This window comes from Pan troglodytes, chromosome 2 (assembly GCF_028858775.2).
Source record: "Pan troglodytes isolate AG18354 chromosome 2, NHGRI_mPanTro3-v2.0_pri, whole genome shotgun sequence".
NCBI lineage: Eukaryota > Metazoa > Chordata > Mammalia > Primates > Hominidae > Pan > Pan troglodytes.
In genome coordinates this window covers 140,123,195-140,146,828 of record NC_086015.1, presented here as the reverse complement: position 1 = coordinate 140,146,828, position 23,634 = coordinate 140,123,195, and the positions used below count along the sequence as shown (strand labels likewise).

General features: G+C 39.4%; 2 protein-coding genes across 9 annotated transcripts in view; one reads left to right on the top strand and one right to left on the bottom strand.

Moving 5' to 3' along the window:
- NCK1 (NCK adaptor protein 1) overlaps window positions 1–23,634 on the bottom strand; it is an 86,995-nt gene that overhangs the window by 31,000 nt on the left and 32,361 nt on the right. Inside the window, exon 1 of one of the 8 annotated variants that reach the window (XM_063805192.1) lies at window positions 11,953–12,015. The gene's annotated coding sequence lies outside the window, so the exon portion shown is untranslated. 8 annotated transcript variants of the gene reach the window in all.
- Window positions 18,032–18,676, top strand: LOC104005784 (RAD51-associated protein 1-like). The gene has a single exon (XM_063806257.1). It carries the CDS (start codon window positions 18,032–18,034, stop codon window positions 18,674–18,676), a length of 645 nt encoding a protein of 214 aa, XP_063662327.1.

Here is a 23,634-nt window from a genome sequence, read left to right as displayed (position 1 = left end):
CCACATAAACAATTTATTTTTAAATGTAATATAAAAACAAACGGCCTGCCTTGAACTCTAAGGGTGTAAAGAACAAAAAGAATAATGATCCTGGGGACAGGCCAGGTGTCAGGTATAAAACAGGACAGATCCAGAGAAGCAACACAAGAAATTTACACCCACTGGTTGTAAGATAGAGACTATGGATTCTGGTCTTATTCTCCTCACAAAGGGTGATGCCAAAAAGGGAAGCACTAATATTTGGTGAGAGCTTACTGATGTATTTGTCATCCATTGTGAAGGTTCTGGGAATTATCTTCCTGAGACATGGAAGCAGAGATTTTACTCAACCTAAACCACCTCTAACTCGTAAGTGCTGTGGGAAAGAACTGTTATAAATAAAGAAACGTGACCTTTACCTAAGGAGAGAGAACTGACCTAGGTAACTTGACCCTCAAAAGTAAAATGGGAGTCACAAACTAGAAACCAGAGGCATGACAGGAAAAGTGTAAGATATGAGCTATCCTTTATTTCCCTTTCACTATTATCTCTAAATTGCTTTCATATTTGGTTACATGGGCTATAAGGTGGAAGGCACTAGGAAGATGGTCTAGATTCTCCAATTTTTCAAAAGCTGGAGAAAAACCCCCAAAGGATTGTGAAGGTTAAAACAACTTTAAAGATGCAAAGTAAAATATAGTCTCTGAGATCTGATTCAAGGAAAAAATGAGAACAGGAACCAGGCCAGGCCTGAGAAAGATCTATGAGGCTTAACATAGACAGAGGTGTCCAATCTTTCGGTTTCCCTGGATCATACTGGAAGAAGAATTGTCTCAGGCCACACATAAAATACACTAACGATAGCTGATTAAGCAAAAAAAAAAAAAAAGCTCATAATGTTTTAAGAACGTTTACAAATTTGTGTTGGGCCACATTCAAAGCTGTCCTGGGCCGCATGCAGCCCACAGGATGGACAAGCTTGACACAGAACATGCCACATTGTTCTCACATAAACTGAACCAATGCTCCACATTTTATACTATGTTTACATATTACATATGAATACATTTGATAAATTACAAATGTACAATATTTCACCTTAGGCAACTTGTTTATCTTACCCTAGTTTTCAGCCCTGTTTGGCTGCCCCTATAAGCAAAATATGCTTATAATATATTCAATTTCCCTCCTAGCCACACACTTGGGTTGTAGCCACTGCTCTGCCATTAGTGATCACTCAGGGCCTGTCATACCAACCTCTCAGAAACTCCATTTCCTTATCTACAAAATAAGGGAACTGAACTGGAAAATATAAAAAAGTCTCTTTTATTGAGTATCAAAATTACAATTTCAATTTTTTGAACTAAACAAACTCAGTTTTATTTTCTAAGTTTTTCATTACACTAAACCCTCATTCTGATCCTTACCCTTCTAATCTAATTATTATATTTCAGTGTCACTCCAAGTTATACATATTTCCAAAACAACATACACAAACTAACACAGAGAACACTGACTATAATTTCCCCATGCTTACATTATTAATAAGGTTTAGATTGTGTCATCTCTTCTAGTAAGCATATTCATAAAACCTGAATATGCTTACTTGAAGGTTCTCTCCAAATCTCATGTTGAAATTTGATCCCCATGTTGGAAATGGGGCCTAATGGGAGGTGTTTGGGTTGTGGGAGTGGATACCTCATGAATACATTACTGCCATCCCTCTTGAGTGAGTTCACATACATAAAACCTGTGTTAACCTGAAATATCAGACATATTTAACTTATGACTAATCATAACATTTGAGAATTTTTCATATTAATTGCTGCACTTAATTCCAATTCCCCCTCATGCCTTCCATGAGCTTATGTCATTTTTAATCACAAAATGGTTTTAGGACTCTACCACTTAGCCCTTGATACAGTTTGGATTTGTGTATCCACCCAAATCTCATGTCGAATTGTAATCTCCAGGTGACTGGAGGTGACTGCGAGGTGACTGGATCATGGGGACAGATTTCCCCCCTTGTTGTTCTGTGATAGCTGTTGTTCCATGATGAATTCTCATGAGACCTGGTTGTTTAAAAGTGTTTGGCTAGGCCGGGCCCAGTGGCTCCCACCTGTAATCCCAGCACTTTAGGAGGCCGAGGTGGGCAGATCACCCGGGCTCAGGAGTTCAAGACCAGCATGGCCAACGTGGTGAAACCCTGTCTCTACTAATAATACAAAAGTTAGCCAGGCGTGGTGATGCACACCTGTAATCCCAGCTACTCGGGAGGCTGAGACAGGAGAATTGCTTGAACCTGGGAGGTGGAGGTTGCAGTGAGCCAAGATGGCCCCACTGCACTCCAGCCTGGATGACGGAGTGAGACTCCACCTCAAAAAAAAAAAAAAACAAAAGCAAAAGTGTTTGGCACCTTCACCTTCACTCTCTTCCTTCTGCTCTGGCCATGCTTCCTATACAGCCTGAGGAAACTGTGAACCTTTTAAACCTCTTTTCTTTATAAATTACCCAGTCTCAAGTAGTTATTTATAGCAACGTGAGAGCAGACTAATACAGCCCTATTAAAGTTTATCATGCCTCCCATTATCATTTTGGCCTATGCATGCCATAAGACCTACTGGAGTTACAGGGAACCAGTACACTCCGTACATTCTTACTTAAAAATCCTGGGTATAAAAGAACTTTGCAACTTCTACAATATTATTGCATAGGCACATCTTCATACACCTTTCCCTACAATACTTTGTGCTTCTGTGACCTATAATTCAAGAAAAATACCACCATAAATCCAGTTGTCTGGATTAATTAATGCTACTACGTCAACCCCCCACAGACCAAATCATGTCCCTTTTATCTTCTCAATAGGACTCAAATGAATCCATGTATCTCCATTCTCACTACTACTACCCCTTAGTAGTAATGCGATCTACTTGATGAAGCCTCCTTAAGGTACGTATTAGTCTGTCTGTGTTGCTACAAAGGAATGCCTGAGGCTAATCTATAAAGAAAAAAGGCTTATTTGGCTCAAAATTCTCATGGCTAGAAAGTTCAAGATTGGGCATCTTCATCTGGTGAGGACCTCAGTATGCTTCCACCCATGAAAGATGGCAAAGAGAAGCCAGCATGTACACAGATCACATGACGAGAGATGAAGCGAGAGAGAGAAAGGGGAGGTGTCAGGCTCTTTTTAACTGGCTCCCACAGGAACTAATATAGTGAGAACTCATTTACTCAAGAGGGATGGCAGTAATATATTATGAGGTATCCACTCCCACGACCCAAACACCTCCCATTAGGCCCCACTTCCAACATGGGGATCAAATTTCAACATGAGATTTGGAGAGAACATTCAAACCATAGCAAGCGATCTCCCAATTTCAAGTCCCAATATCTTCTGGCTGGAAGCCAGAAGTTGTCACATTAGTTGTCACATTAGGGTGCAAAAAAGATCTGAAACACAAATTCCTTCTATAAATGTTTGCTAACTGAAGATAAAAGCTAAATAAAAGGTCTCCAATGGATTTTCTTGGAGTTATAATCAACTTACTATTCTTGAGTTCCTCAAAATTAAGGAGAAAAAGAACTCTTCTAACTCTAATGAAACCTTTAAAAAACATTATTAGAGGATTCTGGGGAGAAAGCAGAGTAGGAAGCAACAAGAATCTTCTCTCCACCTAGACAACAATTGTACTAGTATAATCTGTCTTATTTAAGTATTTTGGAACTCTGGAGCACATTCTAAGGCTTGCAAGTTCCAGGGAAAGGGCCTGGAAATAAACTGCTGTTACTTTTAGTCAATTTCAGCTCTTAGTTCAGCAGTGACTACCCATTCCCCAATCTCCAGGCAGACACGCATGTGTTCCACAGCTTTCGGGCAATAAGACCTGTCCTCCAACTATCAGGTATCTATGCTCTGACAGCTAATTGCGCTTTCTGATCACTGAGATACAGACACAGAAGCAGGCAGCTATAGTTTCACCTCCCTCCCAATAGCTAGAGGCCACTGCTCCCTGCAGTCAGGCTAAAGGGGATTTAAAAGACCAGGGCCTTTTATTTTTATTTCTTCATTTTTCTCTTTCTCCCTTTTTGGAAGCCAGACATTAAAGGACTAGGACATTCAGAAGCAACCATACAAATGGGGAATTCAGAAAATCACTGTGCGGCTGGGCGTGGTGGCTCACACCTGTAATCCCAGCACTTTGGGAGGCCAGGATCACAAGGTCAGGAGATCGAGACCATCCTGGCTAACACGGTGAAACCCCGTCTCTAATAAAAATACACAAAATTAGTTGGGCGCGGTGGCGGGCGCCTGTAGTCCCAGCTACTCAGGAGGCTGAGGCAGGAGAATGGCGTGAACCTGGAAGGCGGAGCTTGCAGTGGGCCGAGATCGCGCCACTGCACTCCACCAGCCTGGGCGAAAGAGTGAGACTCCGTCTCAAAAAAACAAAACAAAAAACAAAACAAAACAAAACAAAATCACTGTGCATGTCCAGGAAAAGGCAAAGGCTCAGAAAAGATCTGAGATAGCCTACAACAATCAAAAAATAAAAAGGGCTGGGTGCAGTGTCTCAAACTTGTAATTCCAAGACTTTGAGAGGCCAAAGCGGGAGGACTGCTTGAGCCTAGGAGTTCTAGACAAGCTTGGGCAACATAATGAGACCCTGTCTCTACAAAAAATAAAACATTAGGCAGGCATAGTGGTGCACACTTGCAGTCCCAGCTCCTCAGGAAGGAGGATCCTTTGAGCCCAGGAGGTCAAGGCTACAGTGAGCCATGATCATGCCACTGCACTCCAGCCTGGGTGACAAAGCAAGACTCTAAAAACAAAAAGAAAAACAAGCACACACAAAAACCCAGCAAATCCTGAGGAAAGGAGACAATCTGATTTCCAGAGTTATCACATTAGCAGATTTAAATGTCCAGTTTTCAACAACAAAAAGGGATACAAAGAAATGGGAAAGTATGGCCTATGTGAAAGAAAAAAAATAAACCAACAGAAACCTTCCCAGAGAAAGATCAGAAGACGGGCCTAATAGACAAAGACTTTTAAAAAGCTACCTTAAAGGTGTTCAAAGAACTAAAAGAAGACACAGAGAAAGGCAAGAAAATAATGTACAAAGAAAGTAGGAAAATGAGTAAAGAGATAGAAAACCTCAAAGGAGGCTGGGTGCAGTGGCTCACACCTGTAATCCTTGTATTTTGGGAGGCTGAGGCAGAAGGATCACTTGAGTCCAGGATATCAAGACCAGTTTGGGAAACAGCAAGACCCTGCTTCTACAAAAAAAATTTAAAAATTAGCCAAGCATAGCAGCGCAAGTAGTTCCAGCTACTCAGGAAGCTGAAGCAGGGGGACTGCTTGAGCCCAGGAGTTTGAGGCTGCAGTGAGCCCATGAACCGTGATCACACAGCCAAACTCCAACCTGGGTGACAAACTGAGACCCTGTCTTAAAAAAAAAAAAAAAAGAGGGAAAAATCTCAAAGGAAACTAAAAACAAACTGTGGAGCTCCTGAGGGCAATAACTAAAATGGAAAATTCACTACAGGGATTCGAATAAAGACTTGAGCAGGCAGAAGAAAGAATCAACAAGTGTGATGACAGGGCAACATAAAAAAAAAAAGACTGAAGAAAAGTGAACAGAGGCAAACAGACACTATCAAGAGAACGAACATATACATTATGGGAATGCCAAAAGTAGAGGGGCAAAGAGATTATTTGAAAAACTAATGGCTACCAGCCTGGCCAAACGTGGCGAAACCCCATCTCTACTAAAAACACAAAAATCAGCCAGGCGTGGTGGCATGTGCCTGTAGTTCCAGCTACGTGGGAGGCTGAGGCAGGAGAATTGCTTGAACCTGGAAGGCAGAGGTTGCAGTGAGCCAAGATCACACCACTGCACTCCAGCCTGGGTGACAGAGCGAGACTCGGTCTCAAAAAAAAAAAAAAAAAAGAAAAAAATAATGGCTAAAAACTTCCCAAATTTGATGAAAGACATAAATATACATATTCAATAAACTCAACAGACTCCAAGTAGCATGAACACAAGGAGATGCACAGCAAGACACATTATAATCTATCCAAAAACAAACAGAGACTCTTGAAAGGAGTAAGAGTAATCTGTCACATATAAGGGATCCTCAATGATATTATAAGCAGATTTCTCATGAGCAGCTCTGTAGGCCAAAACACAGTGGGCTAATATAGTCTAATAGTCTAATTAACTACCAAAGGGGAGAATAAAAAAAAAAACCTGTCAGCTAAGAATCCTATACTGGCAAAACTCTCCTTCAAAAGTGAGGGAAAAATTATGACTTTCCAAAATAAACAAAAGTTAAGGAAATTCATTACCACTAGAACATCTGTGCAAGAAATGCTAAAAGAGCAAACTCAAAAGCAACTGCACAGCAAACAATTAACAAAGCGAAGAGACAGCACACAGAATGGGAGAAAATATTTGCAAACCATACAACTGATAAGGGGTTAATATCCAAAATACATAAGGAACTCCAGACAATTCGGTAGCAAGAAAGCAACCTGGTTTTAGAATAGGCAAAAGACTTGAACAAACATTTCTCAAAAAAAGACATGAAAATGGCAACAGATACATAAGAAAATGCTCAGCACCACTAATCATTAGGGAAATGCAATTTAAAACACTAAGATCCGTTAGCATGGCTTTTATCAAAAAGAACAATAAAAAGGTTGATGAGGATGCAGAGAAAAGCAAACATTTGTACATTGCTGGTGGGGATGTAAATTAAATTAGTACAGCCATTATGAAAAAGAGTATGGAGGGTCCTCAAAAAACTAAATTAGAGCTACCATATGATCCAGCAATCCCACTTCTGGGTATATATCCAAAGGAACTAAAATCAATATGGCAAAGGGACATCTATATTCCCATGTTCATTGCAGCATTATTCACAATAGCCAGGATATGGAATCAACTTAATTAAGTGTCCATCAATGGATTAATGAAGAAAAAATGTGGTGTATATACACAATGAAATTCAGCCTTAAAAAAGAAGGAAATTCTTTCATTTGCAACAACATAAATGAACCTGGAGGACTTTATGCTAAATTAAATAAGCCGGCACAGAAAGACATGGTCTCACATACATGTGGAATCTAAAAAAGTTGAACTCATAGAAGTAGAGAGTAGAATGATGCTTACCAGAGACTGGGGAGAAGCCAGGATGGGAAGGTGTTGGTCAAAGGATATCAAGTTTCAGAGAGGAGGAATAAGCTTTGAGGCCTATTGCACAGCACAGTGATTCCAGTCAGTATTAATGTATTATATATCTCAAAATAACTAAGAGTACATTTTAAATGTCTCGTTATGAAAATGATATGTAAACAAGGTTATGGATATGTTAATTAGCTTGATTTAATCATTTCACATTGTATACATGTGTCAGAACATCCCATTGTACCCCAGAAAAGTATAAAATTAAGATTTGTCAATTAACAATATTAAATTTAAAACTGGAATAAAGAAATGCTAAGAGGAGTCAAACAGGTTGAAAGGAAAGGATGCTAGACAGTAATTTGAAGCTATATAAAGTAAAAGTAAATGCATGGGCAAGTATAAAAGCTAGTATTACTGTAACTTTAGTTTGTAACTCTGAGGTTTATTCGGTTTGTAATTTTTTAAACATAACTTTACTGCACAACAAAAACATTAATCTAAAAGCTAGAATAATTGTAACTTTAGTTTGTTACTACACATTTTATTTTCTACATAAGAGACAAATGCATAAAATAACCAAAAGGGGGTAGGGATGGAGCTGTACAGGAAGTTACTCTATGTTACTGAAGTTAAGCTGGTATAAATTTAAATTGGAGTGTTTTATCTTCAGAATGTTAAATGTAATCCCCATGGTAACTACAAAAAGTAGCTACTGAATAGACACAAAAGGAAATTAGAATGGAATTATTCTATTAAATTCAGCACAAAAGACAGTAATGCAGCAAATGAGTGACAAGAAAGCTGTAAGGCATAAAGAAAACAAATAGCAAAATAACAGCAGTCTCCCCTAATCAGTAATTACTCTAATGTAAATAAACTCTCCAATCAAAAGACAGAGATTGGCAAGATGAATAGGAAAAAAATTCTAAATATATGCTATCCGTAAGAGACTCACTTTAGATCCAAAGACACAAATAGGTAAAACGTGTAAGGAGGGAAAGGCTAGTCCATGCACATAGGAACCGTAAGAGAAGTGAGGTGGGCTGTATTAACATCAGACAACATAGACTATAAAACAAGAAGGTGTAAGAGACAAGGAAGGATACTATACATTAATAAAAAGTTTAATATAGCAAGAAGATACTATGATAAACATTTAACATGTAATGACAGCCCATCAAAATATATAAAGCAAAAACTAACAGAATTTAAGGGAGAAACAAGACAGTTCTACAGTAATCATTGGAAACTTCAATACCTGACTCTCAATAATGGGTAGAATAATCAGACAAAAGAGGAAAGAGGACTTAATACTATAAACCAATTAGCTGTATCAGAGAACACTATCCAACAACACAAATCATATTCTTCTCAAGTGCACATGGGACATTTATATTATTACAGCACTCGACATTCTGCCATTGAAATTGGTTGTTTAAATAATTGTCTCTCAGAGCAAGCTCTTAGAGGAAACAGCCTTGTTTCATTTTGTATCCCTGGCACCTCAACAGAATATCATACACGTGGTTTTTAGCATTTACAAATTATGAGTTTCAGCTCCTTTCACACGGTGTTTCAGTCCTCAGTCTACCATGCCCTTCCCCTCTCAGCAAACTTCTACGTATTTTTAAGACCCAATTCACATATTTTCTTTGCACCATTTGCCTAGATATCTCTGAGTAGTCAGTGACTCCCTTCTCTGTGATTCTACCTAACTTCTGCCTCTCTCTTACTGTCTTAGTCCATTTTGTGCTGCTATAACAGAATATCTGAGATTGGGTGATTTATAAAGGACAGAAATTTATTTCCTCATAGTTCTGAAGGGTGGGAAGTTCAAGATCAAGACACTAGCATCTGGTGAAGGCCTTCCTACTACATAACAACAAGGAGGAAGGCATCAAATATCTGGGGGTGAGTGGGGGAAGAGTCATGGATCCCATTCCTAAAATAACAGCATTAATTCATTCATGAGTGTAGTGTCCCCAAGACCCAAACACCTCCCATTATGCCCCACCTCCCAACACCACTGCATCAACTTTCCAACACATTAACTTTGGGGTACACATTCAAACCACAGCACTATACTGTATATATCCCACTGAATCTGAAATTCTCTTGTAATGGTCTTATAATTTTTGTACCTTCACATGCAGAAACCATTAGCTGTCTACTTTTAATATCTTCTCTCTTCTTCCTAAGAGCTACCAATTTTGAGTAAGGGACATGGCAACCACAGTAAAAAATATATATTGTCAGTCTCCTTTGGAGTTAGATGTCACCACATTGGCAGTAATCAGTCGCAGTTCGCCTCCTTTAACAGGTGGGACAACCTATCCCTGTTTCTTGTTTTACTCAGTATCCACAGATTTGGTCTCCAGTTTCATGTGTGACTCTTTCAGCCCTGATGATCTTATAAGGACATGGATTCAGAACCACCTCAACCCTGTTTCCATATCCAAATGCTGGCACTGTGGCCTCACCCTCACTTTGCAAGCTGTACATCTAGTCCACTAATTCTACAGATAAATTTACCTCATTTTTTGAACAAGGCTTTATCTTTTAAAACCCTCTATCATTCCTTTGTATTTAAACCAGGCATACATGATCTGTTCTAATATTTTTAAAAACTAATTTAAAAGTACTTTAATTATTAAGACTATATGGGTCCCTGCAGATACTGGTGAAGGAATGTTAATATGACGAAGTGATACGGTTGTGGACCTATGTACCCTAAGTAAACAGACTATTTTGCTATTATAAAGAATCTCATGCTTTTTTTCCTCCCTGAAAATCATATTTATCATTGTTTACTATAATGTATGTTTTTACTAAAATACTGAAGTACTTTTGAATGGTAAACACTTTCAATTCTACCTTTAACTACTGGACTTTCAGAAACACCATCACTACTAAGATTGAAAAAATATTCCCAAAGAGAGTAAGTGATCAAATATTAGGTTAAGGATGTTCTCTCTCTTGCTGACCATGATATTACCGGTTCCTAGCTTATTAGGTACAAAAAGATCTGGGGACTGAGGCTGACGCCACATATATAAGGATATAATACCTGTAGCAATGAGGACAATAGGTAAGATTCTATGTTCTCACTTTGTTACAGTCTGAGTCATGGACAGTATTCAATTATCAATTCATCAAAAAAACAGGAAAGGGAGGAACTTCAAGATGGCTGACTACATGCATTTGGTACTTGCCTCTTCCATGAAAAGGGAACAAAATAGTGAGGAGATATAATCACACTTCAAATAGATCACCTAAGAGAGAACACTGGAATTCAGCAGGGTGGTGACGAGAAGCACTGAAAGCAAGAAAGGAGGAGGAGGCAAGGCAGCCTGCTCAACTAGGATCAGCGGAGAGCTGAGAGACCTCCACTGGTCCACAGTCCCACCAGACTCTTACAATCCTAGCCATGGGAGAAGCCCTCAAGTGCTGCAGGCCCTGAGTCTAACATAAAGAGGTGCCTAGAAACCATGCAACAACATTATTCCAGAGAGAGCTCACGCTAAGTCCCACAAACCTAAGCAGGTACAGTGTACCTTCATTTTGAGAGCCCAGCCCCCACCAGACTTTGTCATGCCCGGGAACCCAACAGACTCTGCATCTCCACATCCCTGGAGACCCCATTGACATTCTCCACCTATAGCTGCTCCACAGGGTCCAAGACCACAGCCACTGGCAGCAACTGTCTCCCTACACTGCAGCAGAGGGGGACCCGTGCATTTTCATGCACTGAGGAAAAATTCCACTGCCTGCAATAGCTGCTGCAGCAGCAGGAGCAAGGCACAAGCAAAGTATGTGACCCTGCAAGCCACCTGCCTATGAATGCTCCCACTGACAGCAACCCCACCCTTCCCGGTAACAAGGCCACAGCACAAGCCCTGCTGTTGCCACCAGAGCATTCTGATGACAGTCTGAGGATCACTCTCCCCTGCCTACCACAGCCAGTACCTGCACGTACCAGTGGGGAGCCTAAGGACAGGCTCCTACAACCTGGCTCCATCCCTCTCAGTACCCAAGCATGCAATCCGTGGGCCTGGCGATCACCTAGCATAGACCACCACTGTTGGCACCTAAGCACTCCTCCCAGGGTCTGAGATTGGACCTATTCAACCTGCCTCTACCACCACAGCTGGCAACTAACCACACGTGCCACCTGCAAGCCTGGGGGATTGGCCTGTCCAGTCCATCACAGCCACTGCCTACACCAGCACAGACAGCTTGGGTCCTAAGGGTTATCCCACCACTGCTACTGCCATCATCCACACCATGCCCACTGCACAGAGGTTTAAAAACCTGTCAACCTGCCTGGCTCACCTGTGCCACTCCTGGTACCCAAGCAAGACACCTGGAGGCTCAAAGATTGGCTTACCTGAACCTGCTAACACTGGTGCCAGCATACACTGCCCTGAAGCCCAAGGACAGGCAATTTCAACCCACTGGTGCCACCACTGGGGCCTGAGAGCTGGCCTACTTGGCAACCCAGACCTCAGCAAAACCTTATCACAGGCCAGGCATGGTGGCTCATACCTGTAATCCTAGCACTTTGGGAGGCTGAGGCGGGAGGATCACTTGAGCTCAGGAGTTCGAGACCAGCCTGGGCAACAGAGTGAGACCTCTTTTATTGAAAGTTAAAATTTTCTTTTATAAAAAACTTTATCACAGCCTCCACTAACAACCACAATCTAAGCCACCTAAGAAATCACAGACACCACTGACACCACTCACATTGAAAGAAAACACACAGAGACTACACTATGACACATACCTAGAATCAAAGCCAAAGTGCCATATTCAACCAACACCACAAATACATCTTCAGGAAAATGTCCTCCCCTATGAAAGAAAATTCAAAAAATTAGAAGGAGCAACTGTTACACCAGAGGCACAGATACCAGTGTAAGGACACAGGAAACATGAAAAAGCAAGGAAATATGACACCTCCAAAAGACCACAATAATTCACGGGCAATACATCCCAATCAAAAAAATCTGGCCAGGTGCAGTAGCTCAGACTTGTAATTCTAGCACTTTGGGAGACTGAGGCAGGCAGACTGCTTGAGCCTAGGGGTTCAAGACCAGCCAGGGCAACATAGTGAGACCCCATCTCTAAAAAAAATACAAAAATTAACCAGGTGTGGTGGCATGCACCTGTAGTCCCAGCTACTCAGAAGCTGAGGTTGAGGGATTACCTGAGCCCAGGGAGGTCGAGGCTGCACTGAGCCATGATCACACCATTGCACTCCAGCCTGGGCAACAGAGTGAGACCCTGTCTCAGGGGGGAAAAAAAGAAATTTATGAAATCCCAGAAAAATAACTCAAATACTGATTTTAAAGAAGCCCAGTAAGATACAAGAGAATTCTGAGGCCAGACACTGTGACCCTTGTCTGTAATCCCAGCACTTTGGAAGGCTGAGGCAGGCAGATCACCTGAGGCCAGGAGTTCAAGACCAACCTGGCAGAACCCCATCTCTGTCTCAAAAAAAAAAAGATACAAGAGAATTCTGAAAAACAATACAAAAAATTCAGAAAAACAATTCAGGATATGAGGGAGAAATTTACTAAAGAAACTAGATATCACAAAGGAAAACCAGGTTGGGCACAATGGCTGATGCCTGTAATCAATCCCAGCACTTTGGGAGGCCAAGGAAGGCAGATCACTGGAGCTCAGGAGTTCAAGACAAGACTGGCTAACACGGTGAAACCCTGTCTCTGCAAAGAATACAAAAAAACTGCCACCACACCAGGTGTGGTGGCAGGCACCTGTAGTCCCAGCTACTTCGGAGGCTGAGGCAGAAGAATCACTTGAACCTGGGAGGTGAAGGTTGCAGTTAGCTGAGATCGTGCCATAGCACTCTAGCCTGGGAAACAGAGCGAGACTCCATCTCAAAAAGAAAAAAAAAAAAAAAAAAAAGGAAAAACCAAACAGGAATTCCAGAACTGAAGATTTCACTGAATGAAATACAAACTACATTTGAAAGTGTCAACAACAGACTAGATTAAGCAGATAAAAGATTCTCAGAACATTAAGAAAGGCCCTTGGAAATGAGCCAGTGAGACAAAAAGTAATAATTAAAAAAAAAAAATGAGAAAAGCCTGTGTGACATATGGAACACCATTAAGTAACCAAATATTCAAATTTTCAGTGTCTCAGGAGAACAGAAAACAAAAATGTTAGAAAACCTGTTCAATAAAATAATAGGTAAAAATTTTCCAAGTCTAGCAACAGATTTACACATCAGATACATCAAGTTCAGGGATCTCTCAGTAAATACAAATCAAAAAGGTCTTCTTCACAGCACATTATCTTCAAACTGTCAAAAAATCAAATACACAGAATTCTAAAAATGGCAAGAAAAGCATCTAGTCGCTTATAAAGGAACGCCCATCAAACTAACAGTGGAATTCTCAGCAGAAACCTTATAGGCCAGTAGAGAATGAAATGATATATTCAAAATGCTGAAAGAAGGCCAGGTACGGTGGCTCACGCCTGTAATCCTAGCACTTTGGGAGGCTGAGGCAGGTGGATCACTTGAGGCCAGGAGTTCAAGACCAGCCTGGCCAACATAGTGAAACCCTATCTCTAGAGTAAAAATACAAAAATTAGCTGGGCACGGTGATACATTCCTGTAATCCCAGCTATTCAGGAGGCCAAAGTAGAAGAATCACTTGAACCCAGGAGGCAGAGGCTGCAGTGAGCTGAGACTGCACCACTGCACTCCAGCCTAGGTGGCAGAGCGAGACTGTCTAAAAAAATAATTTTTTTAAAAAAGTGCTCAATGAAAAAAAAACTGTCAGTCAAGGATACTATACCCAGCAAAGTTATCCTTCATAAATGAGTAAGAAATAAAGTATTTCACAAACAAGCAAAAGCTGAGGGAATATATCACCACTAGACTGGCCCTAGAAGAAATGCTTAAGAAAGTCCTACATCCAGAAGCAAAAGAACACTATCTACCATCACGAAAACACAAAAAAATATAAAAACCACTGATAGACCAAACACAAACAAGGAAGAGACTCACAACTACAGAAAACCACCAAGCCAAAATAATAATTAATAAGAGACAAAGAGGGAATAGATGATAGACTGAACAGCCATAAATCAGTTAATAAAATGACAGAAATAAGCCTTCACACATCAATAACTCTGAATGTAAACTGATCAAACTTTCCACTTAAAAGATACAGACTAATTTGGCCAGGCGCAGTGTGGCTCTCACCTACAATCCCAGCACTTTGGGAGGCTGAGGCAGGTGGATCACCTGAGGTCAGGGGTTCAAGACCAGGCTGGCCTACACGGTGAAACCCCATCTCCACTAAAAATACAAAAATTAGCCAGGCGTGGTGGCAGGTGCCTGTAATCCCAGCTACTCAGGAGGCTGAGGCAGGAGAATCGCTTGAACCCAGGAGGCAGAGGTTGCAGTAAGCCAAGACCGCACCATTGTACTCCAGTCTGGGCAACAAGAGCAAAACTCCATCTCAATTAAATAAATAAGATAGATACTGATTGAATAGATTTTTTAAAATGCTTTTAAAGCATGACCCAACTATATACTACCTACAATAAACTCATCTCACCTGTAAAGACATATAGGCTGAAATTAAGGGATGGAAAAAGATATTCCATGCAAACAGAAACCAACAGTGACTAGAAGTAGCTATACTTGTATCAAACAAAACAAACTTTAAGTCAAAAACAGTAAAAAGAGACAAAGAAGGTCATTATATAATGGTAAAAGGAAAAATTCAGGAGGAGGATATAACAATTTCAAACATATAAGGCACCCAACACTGTAGCACCCAGATATATAAAGCAAGTATTATTAGATCTGTAAGGAGAGATAGATTCCACTACGATAATAGTTAGGGACACCAGCACCCCACTGTGAGCATTAAATGGATCATGTAGATACAAAAATTAAGAAAGCCACACTGGATTTAAACTGCATATCAGACCAAACAGACCTAACAGACATTTACAGAACATTTCATCTAACATCTTAACACTCCCTACTTCACAGGTGGATGCATATTGATTTATGTGTGTTGATTTTGTCCTGCAACTTTACTGAATTTATTTAGCAGAACTAAGTTTTTTGGTGGAGTCTAGGTTTTTCTAAATATAAGATCATATCATCAGCAAAGCGGGACAGTTTGACTTCCTCTTTTCTAATTTGGATGCCTTTTCTTTTTTTCCCTCTTGCCTGATTGGTCTGGTTACGACTTGCAGTACTATGTTAAATAGGAGTGATTAAAGTGGGCACCAGCACCCCACTGTGAACACATTCTTTTCATCAGCATATAGAACATTCTCCAGGATAGATCATGTTAGGACACAAAACAAGTGTCAACAAACTTTTAAAAATTGAAATTGCATCAAGTATCTCCTCAGATAAGAATGGAATAAAACTAGAAATCAAGAATAATAGGCCAGGTGGGGTAGCTCGCGCCTGTAATCTTAGCACTCTGGGAGGCCGAGGTGGGCAGATTGCCTGAGCTCAGGAGCTCGAGACCAGCCTGGGCAGCATGCTGAAACCCCGTTTTTACTAAAATACAAATCAGCCAGGCATGGTGGTGTGCACCTGTAGTCCCAGCTACTCAGGAGGCTGAGGCACAAGAACTGCTTGAACCCAGGAGGCGGAGGTTGCAGTAAGCTGAGATACTGCCACTGCACTCCAGCCTGGGTGACTAAGCAAAACTCTGTCTCAAAAAACAAAAAAAAAAACAAAAAAAAAACACAAAGAGTTAAGAAGAACTTTGGAAACTATATAAATACACAGAAGTTATAAACAACATGCTTGTGAATGACCACTGGGTCAAGGAAGACATTAAGGAAGAAATCAAAAAAATTATTGAAACAAATGAAAATCTAATACAACATACCGAAAATCTATGAGATACAGCAAAAACAGTGCAAAGAGGGAAATTTATATCAACAAATGCCTACATCAAAAAAGTAGTAAGATTTTAAAGAAACAATCTAGCAATGCACCTTAAGGAACTAGAACCAAACCCCAAATTAGTAGAAGGAAAGAAATAATAAAGATCAGAGCAGAACTAAATGAAACGACTTTTTTAAAAAGCACAAAAGAACAACAAAAAGCTGATTTTTTGAAAAGGTAAATCAATAAACCACTTGCTAGACTAATCAACATAAAAAGAGAGGACCCAAATAAAATCAGAAAATGAAAAGAGACATTACAACTAATTCCACAGAAATACAAAAGAACATTAAAAACTATTACAAACAACGATACACTAACATACTGGAAAACTGAGAGGAAATGGATGCATTCCTAGACATAGACATATACAATCTACCAAGATTGAATCAGGAAGAAATACGAAACCTGAACAGACTGATAATGAGTAAAGACATTTAATCAGTAATAAAGTCTCCCAACAAACAGAAGTCCGGGACTGGATGGCTTCACTGCCAAATTCTACCAAACACTCATAGAAGAACTAACATCAATTCTCCCCAACTCATTCTACAAGGCCAACATTACCTTAACACCAAAACCAGACAAGGATGCAATAAAAAATATTAAAAAAAAAAAGAAAGAAAACTACAGGCCAATATCCCTAATGAACACAGAGATAAAAATTCTCAAAATACTGGCAAACTGAATCCAACAACATTAAAAAAAAAAAAATACACCACAATGAAGTGAGATTTATCCCAGAGAGGCAAGGATGGTTACACAAATCAACAAATATGATTCATAACCTCAACAGAATAAAGGACAAAACCATATGTTCATCTCAACAGACACAGAAAAAGCACTTGATAAAATTCAGTGTCCCTTCGTGATAAAAACTCTTAACAAACTAGGCATAAAAGAAACATACTTCAACATAACAAAGGTCATATATGACAACAGCTAACATCATACTGAATGGGGAAAAGTTGAAACCCTTTCTTCTAAGAACTGGAACAAGACGAGGATGACCACTTTAATCACTCCTATTCAACATAGTACTGCAAGTCCTAGCCAGACCAATCAGGCAAGAGGGAAAAAAAGAAAAGGCATCCAAATTAGAAAAGAGGAAGTCAAACTGTCCCTCTTTGCTGATGATATGATCTTATATCTAGAAAAACCTAGACTCCACCAAAAAACTTAGTTCTGCTAAATAAATTCAGTAAAGTTGCAGGACAAAATCAACACACATAAATCAATATGCATCCACCTGTGAAGTAGGGTGTTAAAAAAAAATCAACATACAAAACCTGTTTCTATATACCAATAAAACAAACTAGCTGAGAAAGAAATCAGGAAGGCATTCCCTTTTTACAATAGCTATAAAAACTACAAAACACTAGATAAAATAAAGAGGGCACAAACAAATGGAAAGACATCCCATGCTCAAGAATAAGAATTAACATCATTAAAATGACCATACTGCCATAAGCAATCTACATTTTCAATGCAATGGCTATCAAAATACCAATGTCTTTTTTCACAGAAATAGAAGAAGCAATCTTAAAATTCATATGAAACCAAAAAGGAGCCCAAACAACCAAAACAATCTTAAGCAAAAAGAATAAAACTACCTGACTTCAAAATACATTACAAGGTTACAGTAACCAAAACAGCATGGTACTGATATAAGACAGACACATAGACTAATGGAATAAAACAGATAATTCAGAAATAAATCCACATATTTAAAGCCAACTGATTATATTAAAAAACAACAACAACAAAAAAGGCTTCTGCACAGCAAAGGAAACAATGAAGAGTGAAGGGAGAGCGCCAATGTCTGGTTTTGGGTGGGAACTGAAACCACCAATACAGCCAACAAGAACTTGGGAAGTGTAAATATCAAGCCCTGAAAGGGACCATGGTGCAGCCTGTGAGATGTAAGAAACCAATCAATTACTCACAGTTTGGCGACTCTGACAGTGATGATGATTTTGTTTCTGCAACTGTACCTTTAAACAAGCAATCCAGAACATCAAAGGAGTTAAAACAAGATAAACCAAAACCTAATTTGAACAATCTCCAGAAAGAAGAAATTCCACTAGAAGAGAAAACCCCTAAAAAAAAAAGGATGGCTTTAGATGATAAGCTCTACCAGAGAGACTTAGAAGTTGCACTAGCTTTATCAGTGAAGGAACTTTCAACAGTCACCACTAATGTGCAGAAGTCTCAAGATAAAAGAGTTGAAAAACATGGCAATAGTAGAACAGAAACAGTGAGCAAGTCTCCTCATATCTCTAATTGCAGTGTAGCCAGTGATTATTTAGATTTGGATAAGATTACTAAGAAAGACAATGGTGGTATTCAAGGGAAAAGAAAAGCAGCATCTAAAGCTGCGGTACAACAGAGGAAAATTTTTCTGGAAGGCAGTGATGGCAATAGTGCTAATAACACCAAACCAGACTTGGCAACTGGTGAAGATTCTGAGGATGATTCTGATTTTGGTGAGAGTGAGGATAATGACAAAGACTCCTCTATGAGAAAAAGTAAAGTTAAAGAAATTTAAAAAAAAAGAAAAGAAAAGAAATGAAGGTAAAATCCCCAGTAGAAAAGAAAGAGAAGGAATCTAAATCCAAATGTAATGATGTAATGCTTTAGTGACTTTGGTAGACTGCTCTGGCTGCCATCAAATCAGAATCTCAGTCCTCGCCAAAAGAGATTTATCTTTCTTCAGATGCCACTAGGAAACCATTACAAATATGCAGTCCTTCAGCTGAAAGCAAGAGACCTAAATGGTTCTACCAGCATCTGGAAGTAGCAGCAATAGCAGCAGCGCACTGGCAGGAGTGTCCATGAAGTCTCCAAATCAGAGTCTCTGCTGTGGCTTGTCCAGATCAGCACCAGTTAAACCTTTGCATCCAAATGCTACTAGAGGCTGACTGTGGTACCAGAGAAATGTTTGGCTGAAAGAAGCACAGCTTTACAAGGGTGTTTATATTTGATTTGTGTTTATATCTGAGGCAGGTATCGTAATACAAAGGAATCCATTACCATGTCCTATAAATGATCTCTAGCCATTTTATGATTATGTTCTCTGTAAAGCTCTTCAAGATCTCAATGAGAGCTTTGTAAGAATTATCTTCTCATGCCTTTCCTTCTGAAGAGCATATTCTATTTTCCTGTCAGTTTGACATGGAGGAAGTCCACATCACATGCTGTTCTTTTCTAGTTACATGATGTGCCTTTCCAGCTTTGTCTAGTTTATAGCACCTTAACTTAACCGTTCAGTTTTATCTCGCACAGGGAAACATTCTCATTTCTTTCATAAGACATTTCTGAAATCTTATAAGCTACTTAAGCTATATTATCAGTTTTATTGCAAAGATGTTTTGTATTTTAGCCAAATCTTTTCATAGTAAGAGTTCAGAAGTATTTTACACACTAAAATGGTTGCTGTATTATGGCATGTGTCTCCTATTTAGATGGTTATTCTGTAACAAATAGAATTTGAAGACATTTAGTGATATCTTCATTGTCAAAACCTTTAATAAAAGTGGAAATGTTTTGAAATGCTTTTTTCTTGATACCACTGCATCCACCTTTTTTTTTTTTTTTTTTTTTGAGAGGGAGTCTTGCTCTATCACCCAGGCTGGCACGATCTCAGCTCACTGGAACCTCCGCCTCCCGGGTTCAAGTGATTCTCATGCCTCAGCCTCCCCGAATAGGTGGGATCACAGGCAATCACCACCATACCCAGCTAGTTTTTGTATTTTTAGTAGAGACGGGGTTTCACCATGTTGGCCAGGCTGGTCTTGAACTCCTGACCTCAAGTGATCTGCCTGCCTTGGCCTCCCAAAGTGCTGGGATTACAGGTGTGAGCCACTGCACCCCACCAACAGCCACCTGCTTCTGACTGTCCACACTTCATGATAAAATGAGAGTTCTGCAAAAATGTTAGCCTTTTTCTTGTAAATATAAACAAGGGAAAGCTGTTTCTTCAAATAGTAACTTTTTGTTAAGCCAGTCTTCAGAAAGTAGTTGTTAAGTATTTAGTCATCCCTATTATGATATTAGATAATACAGCTTTTTAGGAAGCTCAGATCTCAATTTACTGTGAAAAACAATTGTAATCAATATTTTATATTTATGGTGAGAATTTCAACTAGCTTCTGATCAATTTTTATAAAAAATTTTCAAATCATATTAACCATTAAAAATGTATAATATTTAGCTCAGTTCTTCTCAGTTTATGGGAACATCTATGTTAACGTGAAAATAATTAATTTAGAACTGTGATTAAAGTGAGCATTTGTCTTAAAAAAGGGTGAAGAGACAATCTGCTGAATGGGAGAAAATATGTGCAAACTATTCAACAAGTGACTAATACCTAGAATATACAAGGAACTCAAACAACAAAAACAAAAATCCCACCAATAATCCCATTTAAAAGTAGGCTAAGGACATGAATAGATATTTTTCAAAGAAAGGCATACAAATGGCAAACAAGTATATGAAAAAATGCTCAACATCACTAATCATTAAGGAAATGCAAATAAAAACCACATGAAATATCATTTCAGCCAAGTTAAAATGGCTGTTATTTAAATAACAAAAAAGGCCAGGTGTGGTAGCTCATGTCTGTAATCTCAGCACTCTGGGAGGCCAAGGCAGGCAGATCACTTGAGGTCAGGAGTTTCAGACCAGCCTGGCCAACACTTGGCAAAACCCCATCTCTACTAAAAATACAAAAAATTAGCCGAGCATGGTGGCACATACCTGTAATCCCAGCTACTTGGGAGGCTGGGACAGGAGAATCACTTGAACCTGGGAGGCAGAGGTTGCAGTGAGCTAAGATCACACCACTGCACTCCAGCCTGGGTGACAGTGAGTGAGATTCTGCCTCAAAATAATAAATAAAAGTAAAACAAAAGAAAAAAAGACACTGGTAAGGATGTAGAAAAAAAGGGAACTCTTATACAGTGTTGGTAAGAATGTAAATTAGTACATACTTTTTGGAAAACTACAAAAATTTCTCAAAAAATTGAAAACAGAACTACCAAGATCCAGCAATCCCACTACTGGGTAGTTATCCAAAGGAAAAGAAATCAGTATATCAAAGGGATACCTGCACTTGCATGTTTACTGTAGCACTATTCACAATAGCAAATATATGTAATCAACCTAAGTGTTCATCAACAGATGTATGGGGCCAGGCACAGTGCTAGGTCTGTAATCCTAGCACTCTGGGAGGCCGAGGCAGGAGGACTGCTTGAGCCCAGGAATTTGAGACCAGTTTGGGCAACACAGTGAGACCCCCATTTCTATAAAAAAATTCTTTTTTAATTAGCCAGGTGTGGTGGGGTATGCTTGTGGTCCCAGCTACTCACTGCAGTGAGCCATGATTGCACCATTGCACTCCAGCCTGGGTGACAGAGTGAGACCCTGCCTTTAAAAACAAAACAAAACAAAAACAGATTAATGGACATATGCGGCATATATACACAATGGGATACTATTTGGACATTAACAAATAATGAAATCATGTCATTTGCAGCAACATGGATGGACCTGGAGGTCACTATGTTAAGTGAAATAAGCCAGGACTAGAAAGACAAATATAATATGTTCTAACTCATTCAGTGGGTTTAAAAGATGATCTCATGGAGGTAGACAGTAGAATGACAGACACCAAAATCTGAGAAGGGTACATGGGTGGTAGGTAATGAAAAGAGGTTGCTCAATGTACACAAACATATTGTTAAAGAAAAAGTATAAAAATTCTAATATTCTATAGCAGAGTAAGGTGACTATAGTTAGCAAAACTGTGTATTTCAAAGTAGATAGAAGAGAGGACTTTAAATGTTCCCAACACATAGAAATGATAAATACTCAAGGTGATAGATATCCCAAATACCCTGACTTGATCATTACACATCCTATGTAACAAAATGTCACATGTGCCTCGTAAATATGTAAAATATTATATATCAATAAAAAACAAAAAACAGGAAAGGAGAAGAGAAGCAAAGAAAAAGGATGGCAAACAAAGCAAGATGACAAAAATCCAGATATATCATAATTAAAATAGATGTGAATGAATTTAACTCATTTGTAACTGAAAATAACAAAAATAACATACAGGCTGGGCATGGTGGCTCATGCCTGTAATCCCAGCACTTTGGGAGGCCAAGGTGGGAGGATCACCTGAGGTCAACATAGCAAAACCCTGTCTCTACTAAAAATGCAAAAATTAGCGGGGTGTGGTGGTACGCACCTGTAATCCCAGCTACTCGGGAGGCTGTGGCACAAGAACCACTTGAACACGGGAAGCAGAGGTTGCAGTGAGCCGAGACTGTGCCACTGCACTCCAGCCTGGGCAACAGAGTGGGACTCCATCTCAAAAAATAAATAATATAAAATAAAATAAAAACAACATACAAATTCAACTAAAGCTGTTTATAAAAGTGAACTAAAACATTAACAGAGAAAAGATGAAAAAAATAAATTCTGACAAACCTTTTTTTTAAAAAGGTGGTATGGCAATTTTTTAAAAAAACTGGTATGGCAATTTTAATGTCAGACAAAACAATTTTATTGCAACATTAAAAGGTATGGAAACATGATATATATATAATAAAATAAACTAAAAACATACCAAAGCCTTATACACACCTATCATCAGTTTGCCTTTTCTTGAATTCCATACAAATGGAATCATATAGTTGACTACGTTAGAGTGAAAACTGTTTATCACATCCCTATTATCAAAAAAAATCAGCTTGCCGGGCGCAGTGGCTCATGCCTATAATCCTAGCACTTTGGGAGGCCGAGGCGGGTGGATAACCTGAGGTCAGGAGTTCGAGACCAGCCTGACCAAGATGGAGAAACCCTGTCTTTACTAAAAATACAAAATTAGCTGGGCTTGGTGGCACATGCCTGTAATCCCAGCTACTTGGGAGGCTGAGGCAGGAGAACTGCTTGAACCCAGGAGGTGGAGGTTGCGGTGAGCCGAGATAGTAGTGCCACTGCACTCTAGCCTGGGCAACAAGAGTGAAACTCCATCTCAAAAAAAAAAAACAAAACAAAAAAATCAGCTTATTTCTGAAAAATATAATTAAAAGTACTAATAAGATTTTAAAAATCTAGCAAAATTTAGGATCACAGCAGAATGCAGGAAACAACTTATCAGACACAGAACTGAGCAGGTGGCAGGATGGAATTGGAACCTTTGCATTCCAGGGGAAGTAGGATTTACACTTACTGTAGAAATGAGTTTGCCTTTCCTGCCCTGAGTGTCTCTGGACATTTACAGTACCTCAATGGTTGCAAAATGTTTGCTTTGCCAATCTGGGATTCACTTTAACATCACCTCAAACTAAAGGACTCGTTTAATGGTGAAGAAGATACAACATTAAGCACATGACCATGGCATCCACTGGTCCTACACCACATACCACATCACCTAGAAACTGTCCGGCTAACAAAATCATAAAGTGGTGCATTAAATTAAAAGCTCGATTAAGA